Raw genomic sequence first — 21,450 nt, 5'->3', positions numbered from 1 at the left:
CAGAGTTACCTCAAAACCCACTTTTAAGAAAAAATTTAGAGAACATCTTCTTAATATTCAAAAAAGTATGGGGTGACTGAACTCTGCACATATACATACATACACCTATCAATTTACATACCAATATAATAATCTATTCTATTTGCTTATATATTTTTATTTATACTATCAATTATGATTTAACCCCTTGGCATACTACTGATTTTCATTTAGTACTTTGTTAACCTTACCTTTGTTTTTTGTTTTGTTGTTATATATTTTTTTCCGTTTAAACAATTCACGGCACGGTTTTTTGTTGGCACGTTCAATTCATTTATTACTAATTATAAGCGTAATATGGGTACTGGCAGAATATCAGTGTTGGTGAGAGTGGGCATTCGTACCATACTCTTAGCAACAATATGCTGAGTCAGTCCCATTTCCCTGCGCAGTGTTAGCTACTAGTCATACATTGTTAAACTTAATTTATGTAAATGCTTTTGTAACCTTCACTGTTTTGGGAATAAAGTTATTCTATTCTATTCTATTCTAATAGAGGAACAGAATGAAAGTGTGCGCAGGGTAGGGCCCTATTGCGGACAGAATAGAAAATGTAGATAGATAGTAAAGCTATATATCTCACTGAGAAAGTCCCTGCCTATCCTGTGCGGCAGGAGTATAAGATTAAAAGAAAAACCCTTTGTACGGGAGTCAGGTTCGCATTTGACCGGATTCTTTTCATTCATATTGCAGACGTGAAATGAGATAGGTAGGCAAGGTAGGTATTTACGAGTATGTATATTTAATTCATTGAAATGAATAGTATGGTACATAACATGGTATAACTTAATTAAAATATTGAGAATTTTATATAAAAAAAGTAAAAATGGCAATGTAGGTTTGCGTCAGAAGGCCGCAAACGGTACTCTTTAAATATAGGATGTTAGTGACACCGTAATGAAAAGTTTGAGAGATGATTCAGACCATAATTACGAGTTGATACTTATCAAGTGAGATTTTCTGTCGAAAAATTCATTCACGCTCATTCACGGCTACTTCAGAATTCTAGATTAAGTACTTAAATTAAATTCATCTTTTTTGGGGTTAATTGCGTTTTTACAATAAAATACCAGATAATATTTTGATTTTTTTCGGAAAATATATTTAAAGCTCATGTGAAGCTTACTTTATGAAAAAAAGCTTATTATAAGATTAATGATTACCTAAATGATAAAAATTTCTGGTATTAAATATGGTCCTCTAGTTATTAAATAACTTGTAATGTATACCCTCATTGATTTAAAAGATGTGTTGCTGTTGCAATTTCTTGTCATTTCTTCTCCTCAACCATAACATAACACCTTGCGAAATGACGTAAATTCAAAAATGTTACATTGACTTTCAACAAGTTTATATCCATGATAATTACGTTGAATAAATGATTCTGATTTTGACCTACTTTGTAGAGTAGACAATATGGGAAAATAATTGATAAAACACAAGAAACATATTAATTTGCCGACAGATTCCCCCAAAGGTCACTAACACCTTGTACAACTGAAACATTACTCCAAATTACAGTTCATCTTTAAGATAAGTTTGGTATTTCTCGTTCTCGACGAAGCCCAGACTGTCCCAGAAGGACTTCTGTCCGAAGTCGGAGCTGGATCTCATCTCCACCTTGCTGGGAGACATGATCTCCAGGTAGTTGAGCTCGGGGGACCCTGGAGTCACCGTTTTCCAGGGCACCTGGCTGCTTACTTTTGGAACCCTAGGAAAAATAAACAAAGCTCAGTGAGGTATGGGTACTTCCAGTTCATCATGCGATGAATTTTGCTTTGGTACGTACCTATACAAAAAAGAAACTATCGTTATTTTGTCACGTTGGTCTAACAGAAAGCATGACGAGGTGTGGGTACACAGTTCATCTTGCAATGGATGTACCTCTGACTACCCCAATAGGGATATAATCGTGAGCTTATGTTAAAAATTTAAAATTTGTTAACCAAAGCGTATCTAAGTAACTAAACAATGGTTCCGATTCCTGTAGACACCTCCTAATTTAATTTTAATGTTATACTTACTCGTCATTTTCTTATCCGATTGACAACTATTAATTTTAAAATGAATGAATAATCCGGGCGAATAAAATAGGCACCTCGCTGATATGCAACCCGTTTGACGTGTGCTGTCAACTTATTTCTGTCGGGTTATTTGCCAATATAAAATTTTGGGAGGGTATTTAAATTTTTGCTTAATTTTTTTCCATAAATTTTATGCATGTCGATTACCGTCCCTTTCGTTTTCGGCGGATGAGAAAATTACAGGTATAACTTAAAATAAAATTAGGATTTGTCTGCAGGAATTTGTGGGCATTGTTCAATTATTATTATGAATATTTACCCAGTAGTGGCGTAGCTGTAGATCATATCTATAAGCAGCTGGGCCATCTTCTTGTCTTCCACACTGTCCGAGTTCAGGTCCGGAAACTTGAACACGTGGAACACGTCGTCAGCATGAGACACACCTGTCCAACAATAAACGATAAAAATATATAATATTATTTGATCAAATATATATTTTTTTATTTACTTACTACACTATAATTGCGCTCATTCCCTAATTTTGTTTAATACCAGCATTTCACACAAATAAACGTTTCTTTCTTTCTTTCTTTCATTTACAAAAACTACCTTCCACCCACTAAAATACTTACTAAAAATTGACTTAATATACCACACACAATAAAATTAACTTACTCAACTTAACTACACTCATTATTTAAAACTATAATACACACATACACACACACCCACAAATGCTACTGTTTATTCACATTTTATGCCATCTAAGTACATGCTTATGTATGTATGTATGCACGCATGTATGCATATTTACAGCTTACATATTATTCTCATTTTATTCCAACATATATTAATTTCAATTTCTTATTTGGATTGTAGCTCACCCGGACACTTCATACAACTAAACCTCGTTTTACACAGACCCTACACATTGACATTATCACCTGTATCGTAGACGGCCTCTGTGGTCCAGTGGTTGACCGTTCTGCTCACGATCCGGAGGTTCCGGGTTCGAATTCCGGTGGGGAAAAATCACAAAAATCACTGTGCACCCTAGTTTGGTTAGGACATTACAGGCTGATCACCTGATTGTCCAAAAGTAAGATGATCCGTGCTACGGAAGGCACGTTAAGCCGTTGGTCCCGGTTACTACATACTGATGTAAGTAAGTAGTCGTTACATGAGTCATGGCAGGGACCTATGGCGGCTCAATAGTAACCCTGACACCAGGGTTGATGGGGTTGGTAATTCACCTCACAACCTTCACGATAGAAGAAGACCTGTATCGTACACGCACAATTGCGTGTGTGACGTCTCACGTTCATACTATTGAAGACTAAAGTAAGACCAGGGGGGAGAGGGGGGAGTTGCCGTTCTATTGATCACAATGTCTTTGATGATGATGGTTTCAAGTATACATTCTCATCATCACATCTGAAAAGTATAGCATCTTACCGTAGTTTTTATTATTCTGGGCCATAAGGTTGCTCAAACTCTTCTCTCCTCGGAAGGAGTATCTGTAGACGTGCACGGGCTGGCCAGACCTCGTGGCGTGGATCTGAGCAAGCTTGCCCACGTCTGCCACGAACAGGCGGTCGCCTAGAGCCTGAAATTATATAAGCATAGGAAAAAGAATAATATTATGTAAAAATTGACGATTCAAAGTGCAACTATGTTACCTACTGAATAAAGATATTTTTGAATTTGAATTTGAATTAAGTACGTGTAGAATGGCAACTTTCCGCCCAGCACCAATTGGGTCGTGTATTCTCTCAATCAGCGCTTATCGCTATCGACCCACTAGGGTCGATTAATTCTTTCAAATATTTTCCTCTCAGACAACGCCCTGAGCCGAGGTTCGCGCTCAACTGGGCACCCTCAGGGCCTGTTGTCTTACTAAATAATAAGACGATATTTTATCACGTTTTCTATGACGTCACAGTGTGCTTTTTCATAAAAATTCCATAGTTATTTCGTGTTTTGACGTTTGGTCTGATTTGACTAGTTGGAAACTAACCTATTGGTATTGGACGCCGACCTCACCCCTTTTGGGTACTTTAGTCTTAAATGGCCGTAAGCCGCTAAGGATTAAGATCGAGAGCGCGGACTACCTGTCTCGCTCTCACTTACACGTTAGGGACAAACGGTAAAAATGAGATTTCTGTATAACGTGTCCACGTCCTTTTGTTGGCATTTATGGTCCCGGTTACTAGCACAAGCAACCCCACCAACCTGCAGCATTGTGGTGGAGTATGCTCCATACTTTGATTGACCGAGCATTGGGAGGCTGTTTATATTATGTTATGTAATGATCCTAAATTCAAAAGTCGGGAAGTCTGGAGGTCGGGAAGTCTGAAGGGTGGGGAAGTCTGGGGGCGAGAAGTCCGGAAGTCGGGAAGTGTGGAGTTCGGGATGTCTGGAGGTGAGGAAGTCTGGAGTTCGGGAAGTCTGGAGTTCGGGAAGTCTGGAGTTCGGGAAGTCTGGAGTTCGGGAAGTCTGGAGTTCGGGAAGTCTGGAGGTCGGGAAGTCTGGAGTTCGGGAAGTCTGGAGTTCGGGAAGTCTGGGGGCGGGAACTCTGGAGGTCGGGAAGTCTGGAGGTTGGTTGTATGCGTATCCGTTATAATGCGTAATAAAGTATTTGTGTTGTATACCTGAACGAGTTGCCCGAAAGTCTCCTGGCTAACGGGTTTACCGCCCAGGTACCGCTGCTTGATCTTCGCAGCCACTTCTGACCGCAGGCTCACAGGCAGAGTGTCGTTGTACTCGAAGATGTTGCTCGAGAGCTCGCTCCATCTGAGTTCTAGCTCCTTCAGCAGAGACGGGTCCGTTTGGTATGCTGGACAAGTGCAAAAACAAATACATATTAAGTACATACTGCCTTAGTACAAAACGAAGAATGAATACCAGGTTTAAAAATACAGGGTGTTAGTGATACCGTAACGAATACTGAGGGGGATGATTCACACTATGATTCTGAGTCAATATCAAGTGGAATTTTCCTGTCGGGAACTCGGGAACGAACACTTTTACGACATTCTCGGGACGACGATAACATGGAATATTTAGTTTGTTTTGTGAGTATAAAAAGTATGACTGGCCTAAATCGTTTACCTATTTATTTGTATTATGAAGGTACTTGTAGCAACGAATGAACGATGGGCAATGCACGCAGTTGTTAGTAGCCAATGTACGAGTATCTCGCAAGATGCGAGGATGGCTGTTCACAATGCAGTGCTCGTCCCTACGCTGAAGTACGGTAGTGAATGTTGGGTATGGCAGAAGAAGCATGAAAGTAGGATAAATACCGCAGAAATTAGGTCTTTGCGTAGCATCTGCGGTGTGAAGTTGAGTGATAGAGTGAGAAACAGTGTGATTTGATTAGACAGAGATGTGGAGTAAAAGACTAGGATTGAGAAGGGAATGTTAGGTTGGTTTGGACACGTAGAGCGGATGAAGGATAATAGAACTGCAAAAGCGGTATATAAAGCGAAAGTTGATGGTAGGGCTGGCAGAGGAAGACCGAGAAGGACTTACGATGACCAAATTGGAGATGTCCTTAGAAAAGGTTCAATACGATCTACTCTGAACCGGCGTACGTGTATGAAGCGATTGATGAGTGTGGAGGAAGCAAAAGAAGTGTGTCAGGATCGAAGCAAATGGAATTCTATAGTCTCTGCTTACCCCGGTGGGAAATAGGCGTGAGTTTATGTATGTATGTTGTAGCAACGAAGAGAATTAAGACACCATGGTGGCATGTACGCAGTAGTCTGGTAGCCCAGTTGGTAGAACGCTTGCCCCTCACTTTGAGGTCGCAGGTTCGGATCCAGCACATGCCTAAACCAATGATTGACGAATTTGTTTTCAAATTCATGTTTGGGGAAGGAAGAGGAACCCACGTTCCCGAGAAATGCATTTTCGGAGGTATGTGACTCTAACCTGTATTGGACTGGTTTTCCCTTCGCGGGCTGGAAGGGTAGACAAGCAGTCGCTTCTGTAAAAACCGGACCTGTTAAATCTTCAGGTTAGAGATGATGATGATGATGTCATGTAAAGGATAGGTACCTCACCTGGTTGGGCAACTAATTTGTTGCCCGTAACCACACGCATTGGCATTGGCCTTTGATAGATTGGAATGGAAAATGCTACACCGACAAGAGCGTGGCTCTTAAATTGATGATGATGAACCACACGCAACCATGGTGTCCTAGGGCCCTAATTGAATAGTTGGCTACTTACCAGCAGCAGGGTATAATCCTTCCTCAGAGGTGACGGAGGTGATGAGGGGTAGCTTCTGCATGGCGCCGGCTTGAGCCGCGTGGTAGGGGTACTGCGTGAGGAACGGCTCGCGCACTTGCGGAGGCTCTGCCGTGGGCGTGAACGGCGTGAACATGTGCACTTTCCAGTCCTGACGAGGTAATAAAGGGATTAGGTTTTCTCTATGATAAAACTCCTGAACCCCCGATGGGCAGGGGCCGAGGTGTATACTCAGTCCTCGTCAGCTACTTACCTATGTTTTAGTCCCTTGTCTTCTTCTTCTTATTATTGTGTGGGTTGTGAGGTAGAAAACCAACCTCATCAACCCTGGTGTCAGGGTTATAATTGAGCCGCCAAAGGCCCCTGACATGGCTCACGTAACGATTACTCACTTACGTCAGTAAATAGTAACCAGGACCAAAGGCTTAACGTGCCTTCCGAAGCACGGATCATCTTACTTTCGGACAATCAGGTGATCAGCCTGTGATGCCCTAACCAAACTAGGGATCTCAAAGTGATTTTTGTGATATGCCCCCACCGGGATTCGAACCCCGGGCCTCCGGATCGTGAGTCCAACGCTCAACCACTGGACCACAGTCATCATCAGCCGTATGACGCCCACTGCTGGGCATAGGCCTCCCCCATGGATTTCCACGACGATCGGTCCTGCGCAGCCCGTATACATAAACTGCCTACCTATATACGTCCCACTGCTGGGCACAGGCCTCCCCTCAATCAACCGGAGGGGGTATGGAGCATACTCCACCTTGCTGCCCCACTGCGGGTTGGTGGAGGTGTTTTTACGGCTAATAGCCGGGACCAACGGCTTAACGTGCCTTCCGAAGCACGGAATCATCTAACTTTTTCGGACAATCAGGTGATTCAAGCCTGAAAAGTCCTTACCAAACAAAGGACAGTCTCACAAAGTGATTTCGACAATGTCCCCATCGGGAATCGAACCCGGACCTCCAGATCGTGAGCCTAACGCTCTAACCACTAGACCACGGAGGCTCTTATGCTGCCCGCATGAGTCCCTTGTAATAAGGAGCGAGTTCATTGCAATGAGGGATTTTCCAGGGTACATTCTCCAAAACTAATATCGTCCCTTAGCTTACAACACCGCTTAAGTCATTTTTACCAACTTTACAGGAGACGAAAAAAAATGTCTTATTTAAAATATCTGTAGATTTTTTTATTGCTACTTAATACATACTCTAGTTAGCGGTTAATAAATAATTATTTATACTTATTTTGACGATTTACTTTATTTTAACTTTTATTTTCTTCTTCATCCAATGGCATTAAAATGTAAAAACCGCCAATTTTCGACTTGAGCGGTGTTGTAAGCTAAGGGACGATATAGATGACGCTGTCGAGATTACCTATTTCTAATTACTCGGGTAAGTACATAATTAAAACACATAATAATGGGTTCTTACCACGTTAAAATGGCAATATGAGACTCCCGATATTTCGACACTGTTGCAAGTGCCATGATCATCACGGGATGACTGATGAGATTGGAGTGGAGTAAGTAGATCCATATAATTTTCTACGGGCAGACATATCTGTCTACCCTCTTTCTTTGCCGCTTGTTTATGTTTGGGCAGAAGCACATATAAAAATAATTGTAAGCTTGATATTTGGATCAAATAAAGTAGATAATTATGTTCCTACCTATATTGCTTTTATCTAATTCTTCAGAATAATAAGATGTAAGTAATTGTGCTTAGGTGTAATAGAAAGGGTCATAATATATACCCTAAAACTAAGATTAAATATGCATAGTTACGTATGTCAGATATCCATGAAATTAGAACTACTTATTATAAATGGGACATAAAGGAGTCGCCATACTGTGAATGTGGTCACCCGGATCAAACCATATCTCACATAGTGAACGAGTGCCCTCTGCACCAGTTCCCAGGTGATATAGCCGAGCTGCACTGTGTGACGGATGCAGCAGAGACTTGGTTAAGGGAGCTTAAGCTGGATATTTGATCCATGCAGGATATTTTATTTTTGTCTGTCATACGCAATGACAGTAATGAAATTAGAAGGTTAAACGAGGGAAAATCTTTACAGCGCCATATACAGGGTGTTAGTGACATCGTAACGAAAACTTTGAGGGGTGATTGAGGCCATGATTCTGAGATGATATCAAGTGGAATTTTCCGTCGCAAAAGTATGGAACTGAAAATAATAAAAAAAAAAACACAAAAATTTTCATGAATATTCAGATTGAAAATTCCACTTGATATCAACTCAGAATCATGGTCTGAACCATCCCCCTCAGTATTCGTTACGGTGTCACTAACACCCATATCTACTTGTATGGCTACCGTATGTACTTGTGCGGGGTGTATGTGACATCGTAACGAATACTGAGGGGAATGATTCAGCTGATTATTTTGAGTTAATATCAAGTGGAATTTTCCATCGCAAAAGTATAGAATTGAAAATAATTTTAAAAAACTAAAAAAAAAAAAACATTAATTTTGCGACGAAAAATTCCACCTGATATTAACTCAGAATCATGATCTGAATCATTCCCCTGAGTATTCGTTACGATGTCACTAACACCCTGTATACTGCTTTGAGGACCGTAGCCTGGAAAGTCCCTTATTGACCGAGCACAAATCATGGAAACCACGTCAATTATCTATGATCCAAATATGAATTCAAACTCATAAATCGAATTCAGTGGTTTAAAGTCTTAGTCGGGATTTGAATCCGACGGAAGTCACGCGTTCTGCGAACAAGGTTATCACATATTTGTTCAGGGCTATTGCTTGAAGAAACTTTATGGCGATAAATCAGTTACCAGCAACTCATCGGTTATAAGAATGTTTGTCATATTGGAGAGGCCATAAAGCCAAATACCGAACGAGACTAGAGAGCCATGGCAATCCACTTGCTACTCAACTCCTACATGTTGGTAACAACAGCAGCAGACTCAAGCGAGAGAACATTCTTTTAACATAGAGGACTGAAACGGGGGCCATGTAATTACAGGATTGTAAACGCCCACATATCTACACCATAAAACACCTGCTTATGGTCGAACGACCGATAGCAAGTAGACCGAAATTGGAAAAAAAAGAATATTGGAGAGGAAACAACTCCATCAAAATATGAATTGTAATATGAAAATCCATAAGTGGCCATTTTACGATTTGCAATTCAATTCATAATAGGACCATATTATGATTCATCAAAAGTGGCTTTTTTAGCCCCCCTGATTACCTAAACTTTTATGACATGGGACTTCTTTACTCCCAGATAAGCAGCAGAGTTTGAGAGCTAAGGTCAAAGCATACTCACTACAAACACGGGAGCATAGTGGTGCCAGAAATATCTTGGTGTGGTTGTTGCACACGCCAACGAGATTTCACAGGCCACATGCGGAGTCGTGTAATTTAGTTGCTGAGGAAATATCTCCCTTCTTTCTATGATCTGTGATACTCACCATCATTTCAATCTGTGCGTTGACGACGACCTCGGCGGGTCTGTAGCGGAGACAGTCCACTAATTCCCGGTTGGTGGCTGTAGGGCAGCCCACTATGGCGGCTAGTGTCCTGGCCTTCTGAACGGGTTTGACTGCATGGGTCCAAGAAGCGAACGCTGACCCGCTGAAGGCGATCCCTCTGTGGAATGTTCCTGGAAAGAGGCAGATCGTTTTGGCCATATCTTACTAGGACACCATACACTCTATCCATACAATGAATACTGGGTGCAACAATAGGGTTAGTGAGGTCAGACATCTGTCTCACAACTCAGACATCATCTCGTCTGAATCTTCACAACTGATTCAGACCATGATTCTAGTTGATATCAAGTGGAATTTTCGTTACGACCTCACTTACACCCCGTAAAAGTACATACAGGTAGCCATACAAGTAGGTATGGGTGTTAGTGACACCGTAACAAATACTGTGGGGGATGATTCAGACCATGATTCTGAGTTAAAACAAGTGGAATTTCTTGTCGGTAAATTCATGAAAACTTTAGTGTTTTACTTTAATTATTTTCAGTTCCATACTTTTGCGGCGATGGCGATGTTACCTATAAAATTCTACTTAGGTTCTATGATGATCTTGTGACGTAGCGAGTAGGCGCCGCTACTTCAAAAGCGCACCCCTTGCCGGGCAGCAGCGGTATCAGTACTGGTTGGAGGCCGAGGAAATGGATTCTGGTAGGGCTCTAGCTAGAACATCACCGATTGAGAAATTGGTCCGTGTACTGCGGAACGGAATGCGATTGAGGCAACCACCGTTCTACACGCCCTATCTATGGAATAATGGCGATTATTCCACCGACAAGAGCGCAGCCCTTAAATAAAGAGAGAGAGACTTTTGCGACGGATAATTCCACTTGATATCAACTCCAAATCATGGTATGAACTATCCCTGAAAGTGATTTTTGTGATACGTTTAGCAGGGATTTGATTGATTTCGGATGAAATCAGAAATCAGAATCATTTATTCAACGTAATTATCATGGATAAACTTGTTGAAAGTCAATGCAACATTTTGAATTTACGTCATTTCGCAAGGTTTTATGGCTGAGGAGAAGAAATGACAAGAAACTGCAACATAACACATCTTTTAAAAACCATAAAGTATATATTACAAGTTATTTAATAACTAGAGGAACACATTCAATACCAGACATTTTTATAATTTAGGTAGTCATTTATCTTATAATAAGCTTTTTTACATAAGGTCAGCTTGCTTCGAATGTTACTCTAAACCTCATTGGTCATCAGGAAGCGTCTGTGATCACCGATAGTGCAGACGACTCATGCAAAAGTTAATGAACTTTGCAGTTTTCCAAGGGTAGGAAGAACAAAGCGAAAGACAAAGGAGCGAGCGATAATGATGTTGATTTAGGTTTATGTAAATGTCTATTAGTAGACGAGGATTATGATATTTATTGTCTTCCGAGATTAATTCATTGTTCCAGAGCAATTATGTCTAGACAAATATTGTCCGCGTCGCCTTGAAAACCATTTAAGCACCTCTTTGAAAAAACCCGGAATGTAACTAATGGAAAAAATCGAGGTTTAAGTAGTTGAAAGAAAATAACATCAGAATGTCATCATCTCCGTAGCATTATCCCGTTTTTCTTAGGGTCCGCTTACCTAACCTGAAGATTCGACAGGTCCGGCTTTTTACAGAAGGTAGTCGCCTGTCTGACGTTCCAACCCGCGAAGGGAAAACCAGCCCAATGCAGGTCAGATCACATACCTCCGAAAATGCATTTCTCGGGAATGAATGTGGGTTTCCTCACCGCTGAGCACGTGATAATGATATATCTTCCTTCCCCGAACATGAATTCGAAAACAAATTCGACAATCATTGGTTTAGGCCTGTGCTGGGTTCGATCCTGCGACCTCAAACTGCAAGCGTTCTATCAACTCGGTTACCACGGCTCAAAATAACATCAGAATGTATTTTTTTAAAAAGGTGCTTACGTGGTATTCACAATACTAGACAGTTTGTTACGGTACAGTCATGAGCTATAATGTACCCACTTTAGGACTCTGTCGCACTAACATATTTGACATTTAGTGAGAGTTACAGTTCAATTTGTCAAAAAAGTTAATGTGACATGGTATCAAAGTTTACACATATTAATGCTCGTGACCTTACAGCAAAAACTCACCTTTCGACAAAGAAGTGAGGTACTGGTAATGCACACTAGCGCCCCCAGCGGAGCACCCTGTGAGGGTGACACTGTCAGGGTTCCCGCCGAACATCATGATGTTGTTGCGGATCCATTGCAGGGCAAAGGCCTGGTCCTTCAGCCCCGCGTTGCCAGGAGCAGCTTCGTCGCCTGTGCTCAGGAAACCTGGGAAACATAAACAGGACTACTTACGGGTAGTTCTAAAAAAGTGGCACCGCTGCTTTAAGTTTTGCACTTCTTTAGAAAGTTTGAGATTCCAAAAGCATTTTTGATGAGATCGCAAGATCTACAGTCTAGTACACGATATGATATTATGTATACGAGTGGAGAAAAGTAATTTATTTAATCTTCTTCTATCGTGTGGGTTGTGAGGTGAATTACCAACCTCATCAACCCTGGTGTCAGGGTTACTATTGAGCCGCCAATGGCCCCTGACAAGGCTCATGTAATGACTACTTACTTACATCAGTCAGTCAAAAGTGAGATGGTCCGTGCTTCGGAAGGCATGTTAAGCCGTTGGTCCCGGCTATTAGCCGTAAAAACACCTCCACCAATCCGCATTGGAGCAGCGTGGTGGAGTATGCTCCATACCCCCTCCGGTTGATTGAGGGGAGGCCTGTGCCCAGCAGTGGGACGTATATAGGCTGTTTATGTACTAAAGATCAGAAGAGTGTGGAGATGACCCCCATATTGTCCTTGACGCATTGCAGCGTGGGACGAAATGTGGCTAGTGTAATTGCACCTTTGTGCCCGAATTAGTCACAACTGCCCAGTTGACTCGACCATTATATACGGCGATACGGCTCACCATCTATCACGTTGGTCTAACAGAAAGCTCGGTGAGGATGGGTACTTAGTTCATCTTGCGATGGATGTACTTCTGACTAATCCATTTAACCTAATTATAGTGGCGTTTTGTTTAACTTCATTTTGTTATGTTATGTATGCTTACCTAAAGGTCCGAGCCTGTAATTAAAGGTGACGATGACCATATCTCTATCCATGAAGTAATCAGGTTCATATAGGGAGCCCGCACCATACATGAACGCTCCGCCATGTATGAACACCACTACTGGCAACGACGCGCCTGCGTTGGGATTCGGGGTGTGTACGTTGACGAATAGGCAGTTCTCACTACCTGGAAAACAGGAAAACATGTTTCACTACATAGAAATAGAAAAACATGTTTCACTACATAGAAATAAAAGAAACATGTTTCACTACCTAGATAAGAGAAAAACATGTTTCACTACATAGAAATAGAAAAACATGTTTCACTACATAGAAATAGAAAGACATGTTTCACTACCCAGAAAAGAGAAAAACATATTTCACTCCCCGGAAAATAGAAAATCATGTTCGGTTCTGCTTATCTAATCACAAGTGTGAGTCTATGTATACAATAATAATGTTTGTATGTTATTTGATGTTTATTTTTCAAAAGATCCTATTCTATTCCAATTATTGTGACGATCATAATTAATAACGGGAAAAATATGAAAATATCCAGGGTCTCGTTTCCAATTCATTAAGCTACAATTAATACGACTGGTCAAAACAATTAAATGTTTCTACGTAAGTAATTAGTTCTGAGACCAGAAATAATTTCAGCGATAATTGTTTCAATGTTCTTTGTTTTGTGTTTCAATTGTGTCTAATGTGTTTGCACAATTAATAAGACTCGACGAATTTATTAACATCAAAGGAAAGATAGAAGGAAAGAGAGGAAGGGAAAAACCAAGAAGAGCTTACATGAAAAAAGGAGAAGGTGCTTACCAACAACAGCTTTCTGGAAGGGCTCGTACTGCAGACAGTGGGACAGGGGTTTGGTGGCGTCCCATGTCCCCAACCATGGCTTCAACTGTTGGGGCTCCTGTAAACATCACACGTTTTGAAATTCCTTACACTTTTCATATCCGTTTTTTCCTGTCAATTGCCTGCCCCTTTCCTTTTCGGTGGATAAGAAAATGACAAGTATACCGAGATATAAAATTACAAGCTCTCTCCCTCCTCATAAGGTTGATACCGGTTCATGTTGGTTCGCTGGTTAGTTTTTTTTTACTTATTATAGTTATAAATAAATAAACAAACTGAACGGGGCACTCTCTATGTTCCTAAATTGCGGGCTGATGGTTATATCCAAGTCATCATTTATCCCGTTTTTGACAGGGTCTGCTTACCCAACCTGAACATTTGACAGGTCCGGTTTTTTACAGAAACGACTGCCTGTCTGACCTTCCAACCCGCGAATGAAAACCAACCCAATACAGGTTAGCTGGTTATATCTAAGTAAACTCATTGATTTATATTTTTGAAATGATTTATATTATTTGTCCATTTAATTAATAAGTTCGAAGTAATTTCGCTCCCAATGGAGTTATGTTTACACGCATCGATTGTCAATTCAGAAGCTAAACGATTCCTGAGTCGTTTGTCAAACGCTGTCGAACGGACCAGCATAAAATGGTTATAATGACCAATTAGTGCACTGAGGGTGTTGTTTAACTAGTACCGGAAAGTGGGTAGTAGATAGTGGATAGTGGGTAGCGGACGGATAGTGGAAAGCGGATAGCGGGTAGCGAATAGCGCGTAGCGGGTAGCGGATAGTGGTTAGCGGATAGTGGGAAGCGGATAGCGGATAGTGGGAAGCGGGTAGCGGATAGTGGTTAGTGGATAGTGGGAAGCGGATAGCGGGTAGTAGATAGCGCGTAGCGGGTAGTGGATAGTGGTTAGCGGATAGTGGGTAGCGGAAAGCGGGTAGTGGATAGCGCGTAGCGGATAGTGGATAGTGGTTAGCGGATAGTGGGTAGCGGATAGTGGGAAGCGGATAGCGGGTAGTGGATAGCGCGTAGCGGGTAGCGGGTAGCGGATAGTGGTTAGCGGATAGTGGGTAGCGGATAGTGGGAAGCGGATAGCGGGTAGTGGATAGCGGGTAGGGGATAGTGGGGTGGAGATAGTGGGTAGCGATTCAACCTCATTCGTTTTTTATACTTACATCACTAATATAATATAAGGAGGAGTGGAGTCAGCTTTATAGCACTGATGATATGAAGTTTATCCCAATCGAGTGGGGCCTGTGCCCTGTTATGGGACGTATAATGGGTGTTATTATAATTGATGCCGCTACCAGTGAAACAGGCCGTCACTCTCATGATTGCGTGTAACCATCACAAAGTGCCCACGATTGCATGAAATAATATGACCTCCCCACGAAGCCTGTACTGAAATGATTCCACATTCGGCATTTGTGAATATTTAATTAACCATTCCGGGAATGTGTTTTTTACGGAATTCTAAAAGGAAGACATTTTGTTTCGTTTATTTTTTGTTAAGGTTTATGTCAGGTAATAGGGCGTTTGACTACAATCTCTGATGGCAAGTGAAGATGTAGCCCAAAACACGCTTACTTAGCAAAAGCAAAGCATTAGAATGCTTGGCTAGTAGTAGACACTTTATGACAAGTTGTTTTGATCGGATAAGCCGCGCGCATTGTTTGTTTTTTCCTTTTTTTGTCGTCATAACATATTAATATATAACTTGTTGTTATAAATAAAATCACTTTATTACCTATTTGTATTTTACTTTTGAAAATCCTTAAAAAATAATATCCGTAACCGAAATTATCCGAAACTAACGGATAATCCGAAATAATTTATTATCCGTATCCGTAACCGTATCCGGTATACTAATCATTCTCAATGAGGTTGAGGTTGTTGGTTGTTTTTATTATTCTTGATGAGGTTGGTACTCCACCTCACAACCCACACGATACAAGAAGATCATTCTTAAATCCGTATCTAATTCGTATCCGAAATTTCATATCCATAACATTCCTGGTACCGTCAGAAGAAAATAGTTAGTGACAGTCAAGGTATACATGTAGTTAGCAACACCCAGAATGTCCGATAAATAATTAGTGACGTTCAAGGTGACCGTATAGATAGTAACACTTTTTTGAGTTGCCAGTTTTTTGAACACGCAGGTTGTGCCGATGTTTTTGGTCACTTAGAGTGTTACTATCTATACGGCCACCTTGAACGTTCCTAATTATAGGACATTCTGGATGTTGCTAACTATAATGTATACCTTGACTGTCACTATGTGCTTCTGACTGTACCTACGTACTTGAGTCAAAAACTTGTTTTCATGTTCCACTTCCATAGAATAAACAAACAGTTTTATCTACCCTTGACGTTTCGATAACATAACACAGGGTTCAAATGTCTTTCACTCAGATCCCAAGGCCTAAGGCCATGTCGCCGGCAGAGCAGCACGGACCTCCGCGGATTCATATTGGAAGGTATTTATTTATTGAATTACAACCACATCACATTATATTATAACGTTATTTAAACAATAGATAGCCATATACGACCGGAGCCGTATCACCGACTATATAGTCGAGGTGTATAGCCTAATATACCCTCGGCCTGAAACTGGATGACAGCGGCAGCGGCGCGGCGGCGGCAGCGGTGCGGGGAGCGGCGCGTTCAAATGCTAATATTTATATTGAAGTGTTCTCGATGGCAGCGGCGCGGCGAGCGGGGTACAAGCGGTGCGCTCTAGTCGAGCGGTGTCTCTGCGTGTGAAACTCGCCTTTTTGTTTCCTTTGTTCATTATAGGGATTCAGATCTTCTTTTGTCCATAATAAATCGTACGAAATAAAAGAACTACAATCGAAAATGTGTTGTCACCGTTTCGACATCGCGTTCATTTGAGACACAACTCTATACCACCGCAACACCGCGCGATTTGGCCGCTGGCATCGAGAATGGAACAGCGGCCGCCGCGCCGCTCCCCGCGCCGCTATCGCCGACGGGCGCTGCCGCTGTCAAACAGTGATAAGAGTGGATCCAGCTTTTTGTCAGGGGGTCATCAGGTCGCAGACAACCTATATCCGTAGAGAATTAAATCAAATTACAGTGGCCACCATTACCAGGTGAGAGCCATCAGCGCTCCCCATTTTCCCGGCCAAGTAGATAATGCCATCTGCGGCAAATTTACAACAAGTTACGTCGAAAGAAAAAAAAACAGTGGCCACCCAACCTGTCGCACTTGTCATGACCCCGGCATGAAATGAATATGTACTATTAGACTATGGCGCGGCTGCCTCATCATCATCCATTTAAAAGCCACGGTCTTGTCGGTGTAACATTTTCCATTCCAGTCTATCAAAGGCCAATTCCTTGACCTTTTCTTCCTAAAAAAGGTTGTTTTTTTTTTGCGGCTGCCTAAGTTGATATAATAACATTTGATCTCTAAAAAAATCCGCTAGGCAGGTACAAGTAGGTACATAATATCCCATCCGCAATGTCGATTACATACCTATTTATGGTTCTTGTATCTGACACTCATGACTGGCATGAGTTAGCAGTATGGTAAGATACCTACATCAAGCTGGTATATCATTACAAGTGGTGTGCCTTTCCCGAGAATGTTCCCAAAGCGGGAATCTCTTTCCTGACACTTGATACAGAAATAAAGGAACTTGGTAGTCTCAGTAGTTCCTTTAGCAGTTCCTCTGAAGGAACTACTGAGCATTTTTTGTCCTTGTAGTTCCCTCAAAGGAACTAAAGGAACTACTGAGACTACCAAGTTCCTTTATTTCTGTATCAAGTGTCAGGAAAGAGATTTCCGCTTTGGGAACATTTCCTTTAGTTCCTTTAGTTCCTTTGAGCGAACTACAAGGACAAAAAATGCTCAGTAGTTCCTTCAGAGGAACTGCTAAAGGAACTACTGAGAATAGAGGGAATATTCCCGTTGTAAAAACTCTTTAATAGTATGGAGACTGCCTGCTTTTCTTTTTCAAGTTGTTATTTCTTGTACAGTCATGAGCAATATAATGTACCCATTGTTTTAAGTTTACGCGGTTATTGGTGCTAATTCCTGTAAATACCATCTAATTTTATTTTAAGTTATATCTGTCATTTTCTTATCCGCCGAAAAGAAAAGGGACGGGTAATCGACAAGCATAAAATTTATGGAACACACGTCAATTTTAAGCACAAATCTAAACCAACCGTATAAAAATTTTACATCCGTCAATAACCCGACACAGTTAAGTAGACAGCACGTCAAACGGATTGCATACCAGCGACGTACCTTTTGATTCGCCCGGGTTATTCATTCATTTACTCATTCTTCCTAAAATTAAGAGCTGTGAATCATCCGTCCCTTTCCTTTTCGACGGATATGAAAATGACGGATATAACTTAAAATAAAATTAGGCGGTGTCTGCAGGAATCGGGGCCATTATCATAATTAAAGCACATAATAACGGGTTCTTACCCATTTAAACGCGGTAAGAACCCGTTATTATGTGCTTTAATTATAATGTACCCACTTTAGGACTCTGTCGCACTAACATGTTTGACATTTAGTGAGACTTACAGTTCAAATTGTCAAAAAAGTTGATGTGACATGGTACCAATGTTTATACATATTAAGGATCGTGACCGTACTCTAGTCCTTCTTCTTCTATCGTATGGGTTGTGAGGTGGATTACCAACTGTGGTCCTAAAGGTTAGATAATAAAGATCTTTATATCTTATTTTTTGGTCTTTTTTATCTTTTTTTTGATCTTTTTATTTTACGTTACGTTGATGGTAAGGCTGGCAGAGGAAGATCTAAAAGGACTTACATTGACCAAATTGGAGACGTCCTTAGAAAAGGTTTAGTACGATCTACTCTGAACCGGCGCGGCGTGCGTGTATGAAGCGATTGATGAATGTGGAGGAAGCAAGAGAAGTGTGTCAGGATCGAAGCAAATGGAATTCTTTAGTCTCTGCTTATCCCGGTGGGAAATAGGCGTGAGTTTATTTATGTGTATGTTTATTTTATGTAAGTTTTCCGCATTTCTTCTGGAACCCGTTCCGTTTTCCGTTCCCCAAAATGGGGAGAATCCCAGGAACGGAATCACTAATCGTTACCACGGTGTTATGTTGTATTCTGCCTTGGTTTTTAATTCGTGAGGTTGCAATAAACAATATTGTGGTTATTACCGTCGCTTAGGTAGGTAACGTAGATCCCTTGCCCAGGGATACGGGTGAAGATGAAGACCTCAACGGTTGCAGAGGCGGAGATGGAGCCATCGGTACGCAATGCAGAACGGAAGGGGTAACTGGGGGGACAGCAGTAACTGTCAATACAATTCAGAGGCGGATGACTGGAGTCCTTACGGCTTTGAAATAGACTACTCTGGGCGCCATCCCATTCGCGTCACACAGAGTACTGCGGGGCGGAAGGCAAGAGGGAAACCACTGCCTTATTTTTCCCTAAAAATGTAGCATGGAGAATGCTACACCGACAAGAGCGTGCCTTTTAAATTAGTGTGAGGTAGGTAATTGAATTTGTTGTTGTAAACATTAATACAAAACGATCAACAAATAAAATATTTAGTATAACTACTGCTGTTTAAAACTATACCCTATTATATACCCTATTATAGTTTTAAACAGCAGTAGTTATGCTACTTAACGTAGGATCATAGAATGACAGCCGGACACAGATATAGTTCATCGTCTCTTTCGCACTAAAAGTATACAGCTTAGTATGAAAGAGACGAGAGATAGTCACTCTGATAGGGTATAGATTTTTTCTAACAATAGTAGAGGTATGTTTGTACCTATAAAACGTTAAACACATCCGTGTTGGGTTTTTAGTTTTTATGTTTACAACTACTTACCTAAATGGCGGTTACAAACCAAAACCATTTAATTACTCACGATAACGCTATCGAGGTAGGTAGAGCTGATGAACTTTCACTTTGAAAAGTACCTTGTCATCATGTTGTAGCATTGTCACGTTTTTCACAGGGTCCGCTTACCTAACCTGAAGATTTGTCAGGTCCGATTTTTTACAGAAGCGACTGCCTGTCCGACCTTTCCAACCCACGAAGGGAAAGCCAGCGCAATACAGGTTAAGTCACATACCTCCGAAAATGCATTTCTCGGGAATGTGGGTTTCCTCACGATGTTTTCCTTCACCAAACACACATGAATTCGAAAACAAATTCGACAATCATTGGTTTAGGCCTGTGCTGGATTCGAACCTGCGACCTCAAAGTGAGAGACAAGCGTTCTACCAACTGGGCTACCACGGCTTACTCGAAATTCACTTGGAAAGTACCTTGTAATAAGGAATAATTTTGTGGGGATAAAATGGTGCAAGAAAACATAGTGTTGGTATTATACTTACACAGATACTTTTCCTGAACCATTAAACTTATCCGAGTAGTAGATAGTCTAGGTAGTACCTACATAATAGGCTAGTTTCCAACAACTAGTCAATTCAGTTACTTTTTACTAAACGTCAGAACACGAAAAATGAAAACGTTTTTGTCACCTTTAGATCTGTCTTTATTTAGTACTTAACCAAAATTTTATAATTTATCTTTGACGTAAGATATTACCCAATTGTCCTATGTCCAATGTAGGATAGAACTAAAATAGAATCCTATTATAATGTGTGTGGATCGTTAAAAAAAAACAAATAGCTAAGTACCTAAATATTATTTTTTGCTTGTCTGTACAAAACCGGATCGTTCAAATCCTCAGAACAGGTAACTGGCTCCTATCATAAACGGGATAACATTTGGTAGAATATTCATAAAATCATTTATTGGATACTTACTCTAAATCTGTATTTGCCGACCGGCGGACGCGCATACGGGATGCCTTCAAAACTGGCGTAAGTCCTCCCGTTGTGGGAAACCTTCCACGACCCCTGTAGTAGACCATGGGACACCCTCACCACGGGATTGGAGCCCTGGGCTGAAGCCAAGATGGCTGCAATCAGGACCAGAAATAACCTCAAACTTTTCATTTTTATATTTAGATCACAATCGACGCGCGTCGACTCCGGCGCAGTCTGAGAAACACTGTTTTTTAATCGTTCAGAACCGGCACCGGGCGTATCTATGTCGCAGACATGTTTGAAACGCCGAAATTATTATAAATATTCAACATGATAATGTAAATAACCTAAACTTGATATACTTACTTAAGTACCTTTTTTAAATTAAAATTGATAGCGCAGGTTACTTAGTGGATGACTTCAAAAAATAAGGAGGTTATCAATTAGTTGTACTTATCATTAAGTAGGTACTTAATTGTTTATGTTCATGTTTTTTTGTGCACTAATGAGTTTTTCTGTTGTATTGCAATCATTCATTGGTAGTTTCGGCCAAGTAGATAATGCCATATGCGGTAAGTTTAGAACCAAAATCATTTTTTAAGTGATTATTATTGCGTATGGCAGACAAAAATAAAATATCCTGTGTTTTTAAGTGATTTATTGTAGATTTGGCGCAAATGGACATCCGGCCACATATTTAATGCCATCTGCGGCAAATCTACAATAACTTACGTAAAAAAAAAGCCGCAAATTGCATTTACTATTTAATAAATTGCGTTAACTAATGAGGAGCGCCTTAGCAACGTAATTA

The 21,450-nt window shown here is 40.9% G+C and overlaps 1 protein-coding gene across 1 annotated transcript; it reads right to left on the bottom strand.

Annotated features, from left to right (window-relative positions):
* Nucleotides 1-742: 742 nt before the first annotated feature.
* Nucleotides 743-20,885, bottom strand: LOC126372137 (venom carboxylesterase-6-like). The gene is made up of 10 exons (XM_050017739.1): nt 20,637-20,885; nt 13,782-13,878; nt 12,958-13,143; nt 11,985-12,170; nt 9,787-9,977; nt 6,300-6,468; nt 4,715-4,899; nt 3,519-3,669; nt 2,383-2,506; nt 743-1,750 (listed from the first exon to the last, which is right to left on the bottom strand). The coding sequence occupies exons 1-10, from the start codon at nt 20,826-20,828 to the stop codon at nt 1,555-1,557; spliced, it is 1,677 nt and encodes a 558-aa protein (XP_049873696.1). The 5' UTR covers nt 20,829-20,885; the 3' UTR covers nt 743-1,554.
* Between the last annotated feature and the right edge of the window lie 565 nt (nt 20,886-21,450).

The sequence above is a fragment of the Pectinophora gossypiella genome, chromosome 13, assembly GCF_024362695.1.
Source record: "Pectinophora gossypiella chromosome 13, ilPecGoss1.1, whole genome shotgun sequence".
In the NCBI taxonomy this organism is placed as follows: domain Eukaryota; kingdom Metazoa; phylum Arthropoda; class Insecta; order Lepidoptera; family Gelechiidae; genus Pectinophora; species Pectinophora gossypiella.
Note: the sequence above shows the minus strand (reverse complement) of the source record. Positions and strands in the feature narration are given on the sequence as shown.